General features: G+C 41.9%; 1 protein-coding gene across 1 annotated transcript in view; it reads right to left on the bottom strand.

Moving 5' to 3' along the window:
- The window catches only part of CSTPP1 (centriolar satellite-associated tubulin polyglutamylase complex regulator 1), a gene marked incomplete at both ends in the record, with an annotated part of 79,542 nt that extends 67,687 nt beyond the window's left edge, over positions 1 to 11,855 (bottom strand). Inside the window, 2 exons of the mRNA XM_080345110.1 lie at positions 2,190 to 2,292; positions 11,810 to 11,855. Of these exons, the coding sequence (XP_080201236.1) occupies positions 2,190 to 2,292; positions 11,810 to 11,855 (149 nt within the window). The remainder of the gene's footprint in view (positions 1 to 2,189; positions 2,293 to 11,809) is intronic.
- Between the last annotated feature and the right edge of the window lie 367 nt (positions 11,856 to 12,222).

Here is a 12,222-nt window from a genome sequence, read left to right as displayed (position 1 = left end):
CTGTCTTGACAGTTTTGTTCGTTATGATGATCTTGAATTACTATTTATTCTTTCAAAGGTAAAAGAAGAATAGGAAGTGAAAAAGAAGGTGGTTATGTCACAATGCAGTAGTACTATAGAGAAGCAATGTGAGGAGTTTCAAAAGGTGTGGAAGATCTCTTTACTCTCCATTTAATTTTTTCAATGTATATGATCAGAAGTTTAGAAAAGGCTCTGAGGTAACAGTTTGAAAGCAGGTGCAAAACAAATCCAATGTGGAGAGATGCCTGAATGACGATTTCACCTGGGTATTTCAGAGCCACCTTGCCTTCAATCCTGGTAAAGAAATCCCGTTGGTGGGTGGAGGTCATTGTAGTCATGCTCCTTATCTCCCTTAAGCTCTTGTTTACTGACTATTTGCTCAGCTGACTAATCTCAGTATTACTTTCTGTGGAAACTCACTTATATCAGATGGAATATCATGATTGCCAGTCACATCAAGTGCATAGGTTGTACCTTCATTTGTCTCCAAAACTTACTTGCGGTGATTAATTCTCTGCAACTTAACAGTGACCACTGCAACTTGCTCAGAACATGGAAGTATACGGTTCATTGGTTTGTATAGTAAGAGTTTCATTCCTGATATTATGCATCTTTCAGCTTTGGTAGTCTACAAAGAGGGAATGCATTTTGAGAGTTTACACTACTTCATATAAATGACAACAAAAAATACCACTCTCCTTATAAAATCCATGTAGTAACAAGTATTATTTGCTTCTAAAATAGATTTCTGAGTTATTTTAAAGTCAGTATTCATTCTAGTTACACTAAGCCACAGACAAATGTTAACAATAAAACTAATGAACTGATTCTTTTAGCAAAATTGCCTTTTTGCTGTTTTGCATGGGTCTCATAGATTTTGCAACATGGACGATTCATGCCAAGTGAAAGCTGGAAGTACTCTGTTGAGAGCAAAAGAGATAAGGTATTACCAAGAAACCATGCTTTCTTGTTATAATGCCATCTACTTAAAAGATCCATTATATAAAGAGATGCAGGAAGATGGTCTGTATATTACCTCCTCTGCCAAGATGGTCAAAACCATGCTAGTCTTGAATTGCTAGTTACCTTATCTCAAAAAGAAAAAAAATGCAGCAAGCTTTTCAGACTTTATCTTAGTTACTCATTTACCAGTGACAATCTCAGTTGTTTAAAAGTTAAAAATGTTCATGGGGTAAGAAAATGTAATGCAAGCTGTCCAATCAAGTAACTAGCAAGTTAGATCTTGTTTGGAGATTAGATGGACTCTAATGTGCAGGAAAAAATGAAATTTAGTAACAAAATTTAAACAAAAAAACCACCAAACACAAACAAACAACCAAACAGAAAAACATGCAAAAACCCCTGAAACTGTTGTCAACTGAGAAAGCAAGCTATTCCTATGTTTTCAGTTCTTCTTCCACTGCTGTAGTACAGAGATTGTTGTGAAATATTCTGCACACTGCTTGCTTCCTTTCCTGTTATCTTTTTCTGAGGCAAATCAAGGAAAGATTTTCAAATGGGCATCAAAAGACAGAAACATACAACCACTGCAAGCACATGCATTACCAACAGATCTTTAATGAAGCTGCCTGGAAGAGTTTTAGGCATTGTGCAAGACATCATCAGGTTGGCAAAACATACAGCAATCGGCTGAGTCAACACCAACAACACTAAAGACCAGCACACAGTTTTTCCTCTCCAAAAAATCTTTCCAAATTAGTAGGAAGAGATGACCTGTCCTAATTATTATGTTCACTACGCAGGTTATAAGGGAGGAAGAGGAATTACATTAAAACATTTAACAGGAGAACATTCACATGAGACAAAACAGTTCATATTCGTGCTCAGAAAAAGGAAGAATGAGTGCTGCTGAAACCAGAAGCAGTCTCTGCTTTTGATACTAACAGTCCTGATTAAGGCAAGCAGAATTTTGGTTTTCTGCCCCGCAAAGTGACTGCTTCACGTGAATGTCTGTAATAGGAGAGGTACTGAACTGTATGAAACCCGTGCACGTTTCTGAAACACGCTCAGGCAGCCCTTGGCTAACCCAGTGAAACCCAGCATTCACAACATAATCAGCATGTGTCCAGTTTCATTCTCCATGTACCCTGCCTGTTTCCAAAGCCCCCCTCAAGCTGGCCCTATTGGCAGTATCCTGATGTACTTACTATTCAGTGAAGAACCTGGCAATGCCATACTGACTAATATCTTCTCTGTTCTCCAGCAGCTGGCTCACTGCATCCTCCATGTACGTGAGGACATGTCTTTGAGCTGCAAATAAAAGACAGTAAGAGACAGAAATTAGAATACAAGGGGCCTGCAAAGCCCAGAGCCAGACCAACCTAGTTGTGTGCCTTACACAAGAAGCCTACAAGCATTTGCTCTCTGAGTTAAAGAGTAGAGGTTTCAGTCTCCCAGATATGGACAGTAAAATTCCTGACCTAAATCCTGTTTCCTTTCCTCGCTACACAGCGTTAGTCATTAAAAGTGCTGTCCCTTTTTTAAAATCCCCCAAGATTCTAGAAGTAAAGAAAGAGAAGGAACAGTGGGACTGTCCCACTGGAAAAAGTTTACTCAAGAGGAGTTCTTGATCTCTGTGCTGAGCCACAGCCATCTTTCCTATACAGACTGTCAGTGCCGTACCTATGGGGCTGTTGCAGAGCTGTAGGCATTACCTGCCCTTCCCTTTTTACCAAAGCCAAACAGCTCTAAGGTTGTTCTGTAAAGCTTTTTTCCTAAAGGTGCAAATAAAAGTACATCTGCTTCCATACAAGCATCAGTGAATGTTCTTGGAGTGGCAGGTGGGGAACAGGTCTCAATGCCAAGAGAGATTTATATTGCTCAACAGTCAGTCTCAAATAACTGCCTAAACCAAACAAAAGGAAATTTCAGAAGTGGTGGATCTGCCAGTACCCAGGTACAGGATGCCACTCACTTATAAGACTTCTGAGTAGAGATAGTTTGGTACAACACAAACCATTCTGCTGCTTCTGCAAGGGGCAGACTTCATGTGAATCAAGCATTTGCCAGGGAGGAAGCAACACAGATTTGCCACTGAACCCCTTTGATGTTTTTGGATAGAAACCAAGCTGAAGCAACAAAGAACCGAGTCTGAGGTGATGCGCCAGCTACCACGCAGTACGCTTTCCAAATCCACAAGTTCAACAATCAGAAGACAAGTCACAACGAACCCAGGAAAATCATTCCTAACCAACCTGGAAAGCACACAAACCCTGTTCCCAAAGCACACACCTCCATCCTAAACACATACGCTACTGCACCTTTGCAAGTAGTGTCGTGTCCTAAAAAGAGCAGGAGAAAACCCTTAGGGGATATAGGAAAGGCAAAAGCTGTTCTTGCTCCTTGCCAATCTGCTCCAGACTTGGCAGCATCACCCATCACCAGCAACTGGCCAACCTCAGACCCACATCAATATTCTTCAAACCATTTTAATTTGTGCTTAATATCCTGGTAAGCACCAAGCCCGCGCCACTTGATACACAGCATGGAAGTCCCTTTCATCTTAGTGTGGGGCAGGTGGACTTCAAGAGAGGCCCGGAAATGATTATTCCCAGTGGATACAGTGATTAAAAGTATGTAAGCATGAACATTGATTGCTATCAGGGGATTTCTCTGCCTAGAACATTTTTCAGGACAATGGTAAAATTGGTTAAGCACACCCTGGAAAATACTTTGCAGCTGATAGCAAAATGGTGAGCCAAAGGTTCAAAGATATTATCTGGCACTAAAAGATACAGGGCGTAGCTTTATTTAATTATTTTAATGCAAAGGAATAAACTTAATTTATGTGAGCGATTAAAGAAAAATAGCTCTGCGCACCTGTGTCCCCTGAGGGAGGAATGAGTCGTGCAGCTCAGTCACAGGCTCAAGATAACAGCAACTGGGTAACTTTATTCCAGCCCATCCTTCCCCTGTCTTCATTCTGCAGCCCATCTCCCATCTCATGCTTAGAAGCTGGCTGCCCAGGCCCCTCTTGAGCTGTCAGTGGTATCTCATTAGGCAAGGGAACAGTCCACTCAGCCTGCAATAAACTTCTGCTCAATTGCAAAACCATTCTCGAAACTTTGTGGGGAACTATACTCTCCTCCTTTCATACAATAACCCCTATCAATGAAACATGTATTTGTTATTTTGCTTCTTTAGAGTCATTAACCTCTCCCCTTAAAAGCCTATGGGAATAGACCGGCACGGTCCCGCAGCACAACGGGGCTGACCTCTGTAACAAATACCTTTGAGTCTGCTCCTGGAGAATAAATTAACTTTCAACACAGAATTTCAGACATTCCTGTCACACTTAAAAGCATACACAAATATATACGGGTCGCTGTTGAATACAGCTGATAGTAAAAGGGTATTTCTGTTAAGTTTTTGCTGCGTGGCCTAAGGATCCTGGCAAAGAACCTCTCTCCCTGTTGCCCAGAAGGTAGGTAGAGGTGTGGGGGAGGAAGAAATTGGTGAGGGAGAAGCTGCAAGAAAACAGCATTTGCAATCCCCTTGAGAAGTTCCTCTTTTTGGCTCTCCAGCTGCTGTGCTGTTTTCCAGGTAGCACAGCTCACAGTGCCAAGGCAAATTCCAGCTCTGGCTTCCTGCTCGCTGCCTGCCCAGTTCCATGGAATGGTACAAGCAGTATGTTTTATAACCCAACCAACTCTACCTTACACAGAAAAGTCATAGAATAAAATTTAATTTGCAGGCAGGTCCTAGCAGGCCAGAGAGGCGAAATAAAGTGCCAGGAGTCTGGTTATAGCAAAATAGTAGTTCCATAATTTATAGAAATGGTACTTTCCATAACAAACACTGGAATCATACTAGAACATTAACTATTTATGCCAGCAGAGTTAAAAGTCTGTGAGGTCCTTTGCAAAATAAATGAGATGATTCATACATTTTAATACTTTTTGAAAATTCATGGAGATAATGGTGTATTGGTATAAATGTTGCTTATATTTTGAGGCTCACTTTGCAACAATGAGGCAGCAAGTCAAAATTAGAATGTAAAGCTCAAATGCTCACACAACTGTGCTATTAGAGCTTGCTGTCTCTACTCATTTTCTTCCTGATAGAATTCCAGTACACTGCAGCTTCCACACAGGAGGGATCGCAATAGGTTATCCTCAGCATTTATTTATTTATGGCTTATTGCAACAAAGGTTTCCCCCCCTGCTTGTACAAAACCTTCAAAGTTAATGGTTCATGCTTAAGTCTTCCCTGAAATCCCATGCAATTACCCCAAAGAGTAAGCAAGTGTGCCTGCCACACTCATTTGGTAAGCACTATGCCTTGTTGTCAGTTTTAAAAACTACCAGGCAGCTTTCACAGATCTGACAGTGCAAGTTCACAGAGGAGCCTTCCGGCAACCCATGACCTGATGGTAAGTAGATACCCTTGCACAGAATATCTTAATTCTTACAACTGAACCACTAATAATGATGTTACACTTAGAGCCTCTGTCCAATCGGTAGCAAACTGTACAGTACAGCTCCTACAGAGTTGGCTACTGCAACACCCAGGAGAATGGGCTCTGCTGGAGTTGCCCCCATCCTGACATGCTCACACTGCACCATCACTCACATGCCCAATGTGAATTTTGCAATCAATGCACTCTTGGCTCAGAACCGAATTTGGGGATGAACAGTGGTTGTTCAATTCAAGCATGGCCAGAGCAGGTTATATAAATCTCCTCCAGCTTGCAAGTCAAAGGCAAAACATATATCCACAACCAATCCACAATCTCTACGGACTTCACAACAGATTACACAATCGCAATTTATTCCATTTAGCCATAACTGCACCAAATCATTTTTGCATGTGTATTTAAAAGAGTAAAAATAGTCCTTTTATAAGCCACCAAATGACTTGTTTCAATCTTCTTATGAAAACAAACAATCCACTAATTCATAGGTTTGATTGCAAATATTGTAAGAACAAGCTCTGATACTTGAAAAATCTTGAAAGAAAAGGAAATTTAATGCAAATAATATCACTGCATGCAACAAAATTTATGCACTGAAATTCTCAAAGCCAGAAACTCAGGAGGAAGTAAAGAAATAACCTCATCTTTAAGTAACAATATTGCATATATGTAATATTGGTATTATCAGCAGCGCTCAGGAATGGAGAGGAGTAAGACCTTGGAAGTGCCACAGTTCTATTTGTGTCTGTTATGCAATACCTACTTCAGCACATATTGGCAAAACGATTCCATTAACCACACTACTTTTGCACCTCAGTTTCCTAGTTTCACAACTGAGATACATCTCCCTGATGCCACATCAGTAAGAAGCTTCTCTTTCCAAGAAGTCTGCCTGCTCTGAAAAGCTGAGAAGTATATCAGCACACTTACCAAGAAGCAATGCTGCATATCATCCTTGAAAGGAATAGCCATAAAAATAGCAGCAGATGCTGCGAGAGAAAAATAAAGTGCACCAAACAAGCATGATCAGAATAAATTGCTATTGGATAGCAAAACCCTGTTGAAAAGGAACAGCAGAACAGAGCCCTAGTGCAGAGGTAAGTATTTATCAAATTATTATCAAATCAGCTAGCTACATTATTGCTCAACTCTTCATGAGAGAGGACTTCTTCTGGAACATGAGCTGATTATCAAAACAATTTGTACTATATGCACATAACAGCGCATTTTGTTTGGTGGCTGATTCATTCCTGGCATAACAGAATATGTTGAAAAATCTGGAGTGAGAATTCCTGGATAATAAGACCAGCTTTTATTAACTATTTGCCTCGTCCTCAACTGAAGTGCCAAAAATACACACTACTTGGTGCAATTAACATTATGATTCATTTCAGTTATCAGAAGTTCAACAGCATAACAAACTTTAAAATGCTATAAGTATTCCAAATATATTAAAGTCCCTCAAAGTATATAAAGTAACAACTAAATACACTTCCAGAATTGATTCTGAACTGAAGCTTAGCTAAGGACACTACCGTATTACACACAGTGGAAAGACACATCTATACTAACACAAGATTAATTTCATGCAAATATTACCAAAATAATAATAATGCAAGAGGGAGTTAGTAAGGATACAAACTGCAAGAATGAAATCATGTCATCTCTGGAAGTTTTTCCAGCACTAATTGTCTTTCATGATGCTCTTTTTCAACTTTTCAGACATCACTAAGGGATGGCCTGAGCAAGAGAAGTATGGAAACAAAATAATCAACCTAAAAGCTAAATCACTGTACAGCTGTAGTTCCTTCTAGCTTTGCACAGCTTCACAGTGTAAGTTCCTATTAATCCTCAAACTTTTTTTTTTTTTTTTGAAGGGCAGAACATGTAATGAAGTACAAGTAAACCTTTTCATACCAGAGATAACACTGCAATGCACGACATGCACTGTTACTCAGGAACATGCTAAGTGGCCACACAACACAACTATATTGTATTTTGTATGCTCATGGTTTCACAACCACTTTCAACAAAATATTAAGAAATGTTTCAGTTTACAATTTAATCTTGACCATAGCTGGAAATTTTTTCAAACAATTAATCAGTACATTAATCACAAACCACAACATTGTACTCTTTCAGTTTGCATTCCTGCAGCTGCAGAGACTGATTTAATCGTCCAAGTCTCTCCAGCAGACCACTTCCTACAAGATGTTGTACAGCTGCTAGAAATCACCACCTCACCAATGCAAAATCGTTGATCTTGAAAAAAAATAATCTGAATTTAGGCAGCATACTACTAACCTCATGGACATAACTGTCATTCCAGCTTGCTATAAGGCATTAAGTAGCCTAATGTTTCCCTGTCTATTCATACTCAAACACAGAAGGACTGTGTACTCTCCAGTTCTGTAAATCTACATAGATCAGAATCAGATTTCACCTGTTACTTTTCAAGTTAAGGTGGAAGGCCTGTAGTGCAACAGCAGGTTTGGGAATGAAACCTCCATCTTTTGGGGAAAGTACTAGACTGAGTCTAAGAAGATTCAAACTTGAATAACATTTCTACAAGCAAATTCTTACATGTCAGTGGGGAAGTCATTCATCTTCCACATTGTAGTTCTCCTATCTGTATAACAGAGCAAGAAATTGGAAAGAAAAAACAAAACAAAAAAAAAAGCATTCTCTTGATTCTATGAGTCTCTTTTCGGACCATAAGCTCTTCCAGCCAGAGTGCCTCACAGGAGCTCATCAAATACCTAGACAAAGAGGTGACTCGGTGTCAGCTGAGATGTCTGGATAACAACATAACCTATACACTGATTATGCTGTTAAAAAAGAACAATTGCACTTGGACTTTCCAACTCAATACTTCTTAAGACTGTTCAGAAGAAGCGTAAACCCCAGGTATCTGCAAAGCCTCTACGCAACTGAAGTTCTCTGCTGGGAGCTACTCAGTTTGTAAAAGCACCAATACTGGGAATGCTTTTTTCTAATCATGAAGCCTAAGTCCGCTTACAAGAGAGGTGAGGAAACACGATCACATTTCTGTCCCACGCTTTACTGGTAAGGCACTTCCCTAACAGAGTATTTATGTTCTTATGTATCTTATATTGGCAATGCAAGAAAAGAAAGCACATCCTGGAGCTTGGGAATGGAGGAGGGCAGAATCCAGAGGAAAATAAAAGCTCAGAAATTTGTAATAATCTACTGCATTTTCTCCAAAACAGAAAAGGGAGGGCAGCGAGGGATTAAATTTGAAGCTTCAGAAGACAGCTGCATAAGTAGAACAATACACTAAGTGCTCCATTGCCTGCTATAAATAACTGAGCAATCACCAGTTATTAAACCATAATGAGGAACGCATGGAAAAGTGTCCCAAATAGGCCTCATTTTGCCTACTGTAGTTCCAGTCTCATCCATCAAACGAGAAACACATTTTCATCACTGTCCCCAACCACTAAATGTTGTTTATTCAGTGAAAATGCTGTTTAAAATGTCCTGCTTTTTGTAACATTTTCACTGTAGCCTTTCTGCCAGCACTGCAGACCTCATCTGCTTTCCTATTCACTGAGTATCAGTCATGTCTGTTCTTCTACCTACTGTCTCGCAATCATTGTGGCATTGAGACATGTTGCCACGAGTTTTATTTCCTAGGAACTCTGCTGTACCAAAGATTTGCAATTATTTTTCATCTTAAGTGCATGCTTAACTCTCTTCCTCTTTGCTTCTGCTTTTATTTCCCTCTTAGCATCAAAACTGGATGTGGAAGAATCATCTCAAATGAGAAAAAAGAAAAGTAATGCAGCAAGTAGCATGTAATGTTATTTTGGACACTCATTTTATTTTTTGGCCTGGTTTTGGTATTGAAAAGGAGAAAAAGAGGTTAGATGAAGTTTGCCCATTCCAGATCAGAAAAGACAGTGCCATATGATCTGTGAGACTCAAAGAATACCTTCTGTGGCAGCCTGGGGCAACACAACTTCAGAATGAAATTACAGAAAGTGAAACTTATCACAGTTGCTTACAATCCCACATCAGACAACTATATCAACAAGACGGAAAGGCACACAATAGAACAAATACAAATAATGGTGATTTAAGAAGGCCAGGCCAATGCAGAAAACATAAAAGCATCTTATGAAAATGTGTGGGGAGGTGGTGCATTTATTTGCAGGAGGGACAGCTGAGTTTTTTGGCGTTTTGTTTGGTTGGTTTTTAACCAATTTCCTACTGCTTATAAATAATTCATTAAGTAGGATCTGTGAGCAGTTTGGTAAATTACAAAATCTCATTAAGACAAAAAACATTGTTATTGGTAACATTTACAGCTAACAACAATACCGTCACGTAGCAGACACCTTTTCCCCTCAGACAACAGATATTGCAACCTAAACAGAAGGACATACCAAGTGATCAACAGAACAGGCTCTTATACAAATTATTGCTCAACTTGACATGCTCACACATGTCTTTTTGTGACCCCATCTCAGAATAACTTAGAAGGTTTTACAAAATGAAAAGGGAATGGCATATCAGCCTGTGGAATGGAGATAAAAGGCTCACTTTAAGTAGGTTAATAAAGCTGCTTGCACCAAACAACCTGGCACATCTCTTAGAAGTCACATTTCTCAACTTCAGATGGGAGACAGAAAAACTGTTTACTTTTACACTTTAAGAATTTTTAGTCTGCTTCCTAGGTTGTTTTGAGTGATTCAATTCTCACTCACAAGTTTCACACAAGTAAAAGTTAAGTGCTTATTTCATTAAAAACAATTAAATTAACCTAAAACTATGTTGGCTCATTGAAAAAAAAAATTGCAAGTTTCAGCCTAGAGCAACTCTGTAGAAAAATTATGAGCCTCTCGATTAATGTGTAGGTTGAAAATGCTGATGTAGTGTGATAGCGTAGCACAAAACCAAAGGGTGTATCTACATGGCACACTGCAACACTGTTCTCAAATACCTGAACTAGCTCCAGGACTGTAATCGGCAATAAGAACTTCAGAAAAGTCAGTCTCCAAAGAATCACCTCAAACAGAGCACTAAACTCTTATTTCAACCTTGAGTTTCTCTAACACAGAACAGCATTGCAGTTGCGCAAGCATGCGCAAAGCATCCTACCAACAGTCTGGCAGCAATAACACAGAGATTCTACTCTGAGACTAGTTAGATCATTCCATTGCTTAAATAGTTCATCTCTCTTTAGTGCTGTGCTTTGATAAAACAGTCAGGTCCCTCCTCATTGACACTATTGCTAGGCTAAACAAACTCGGCTTTTTTAGTCTCCTTCCTTAAGGACAGGTGTTTCATTTACTGGAAGCCAGCAGTGTTTCTCTAGTCTTGTTCCATTTTAACTTATCAGAGATGGCCAAATCATGGAACAAGTTGCACAAACCAATCCATGCCATTTTTAACCTTTCCTTGTACAAGAAAGCCACAGTAAATTATGTATACCTTTATAACAGTTATTACCAAACAGCCTCTTGGGCCTAGAAAGTAATGGCTGAAGAGTTTTACTTCAAGAGTACCATGTTGAATACATTCCAAATGCTTACTACTTGTAATTCATCTCCTCTTTAGCAATTAAATGAAGTCATATTGACTTTATTCCATTCTAATTATTTTTATTTGACATGTTAACACTGAATCTCTTTGCTCCTTAGTTTCCTGGAACATCAAGCAGTAACACAAACTGTTAGAGCCAGTGTAACAGGATGTAGTCTGCAAGGGAGCAGCTGCTTTATAAGATTTCCATTTTATGTGGGAAACATTGCAACATTACCTTATTTCAGAAGATAAGTTGACATTCAAACCACCTCACAACATACGAGTGATGGGAAATGAGCATAAAATAAGGTTGCTCACACAGATTTGAAAGCAAAACAGGTTGGTAATGGCCTAAAGGAGGTTACAGTCTGCCATGGTGCAGCTTGGACGCTGCTTCCCACCGCTCACACAGTGCAAATGAGACGGGGAGCAGCCCGCAGCTCACCCTCCACAGGCCGGCGCTGCCCGGGCGGGGATCACCCCGAGGGCCCCCCAGAGGAGCCGCAGCCCTCCCGCCTCCGGGGGATCCCGGAGCAGCAGCACTCTGCAGCCCCAGCATGTCACCCCCGGCCTGTCACCCCCGGAGCTGCCCCTTCCCAGCCGAGAGGGCGGACACGGAGTCACCCCACTCGCCTCGGCCCGGCCTAGCCGGGGCCACACCGCGGGCCTGGGGCCGCTCGTCGCTGTCCCCGGGAAGGCCAGGCCAGGCCGGGCCGGGCCGGGCCACAGCCACCCCCAGCCCCGCGGAGCCACAGCACACCCAGGGACCGGGCCCTCGGGGCGTGGCGCCGCCCCGCTCCTCACCCAGGTACTCGGGCCCCGGCAGCGAGAGCCGCTCAGGACTCAGCATCCTCCCGCCGCTCCCTCCCGGCTTCCGTCCGTTTCCAAGGCGCCCGACGCTGCTCGGCCGCTCCCCCCGGCTGGGAACACGCCCCGCGCCGCCAGCGTTCCGCGCCCTAAACCGCCCGGGCGGGCACGTCTCCTGGCCTCAGCCCCCGCGCCGCCAGCCCCGAGCGCGGCGGCGGCGGTTCTCTCCCGCAGCCCGCTGCCTGCGCAGCCCAGGGGTGCGGGCAAGGCGGGGAGGACGTGAGCGACCGGTCGGAGTAGGGTCTGTGGAGGAGTGGGGTGACATGGCAGCCTGGCCATGGGGAGTGGGCCGTGGAGGAGGCCCTGGGCACTTGCTTCGAGGCCGCAGGATGCCTGAGAGGCTGAGGAGC

This window comes from Nesoenas mayeri, assembly GCF_963082525.1.
Source record: "Nesoenas mayeri genome assembly, chromosome: 5".
Classification (NCBI taxonomy): Eukaryota; Metazoa; Chordata; class Aves; order Columbiformes; family Columbidae; genus Nesoenas; species Nesoenas mayeri.
The sequence above is the reverse complement of the archived record's forward strand: the minus strand, read 5'-3'. Positions and strand labels throughout refer to the sequence as shown.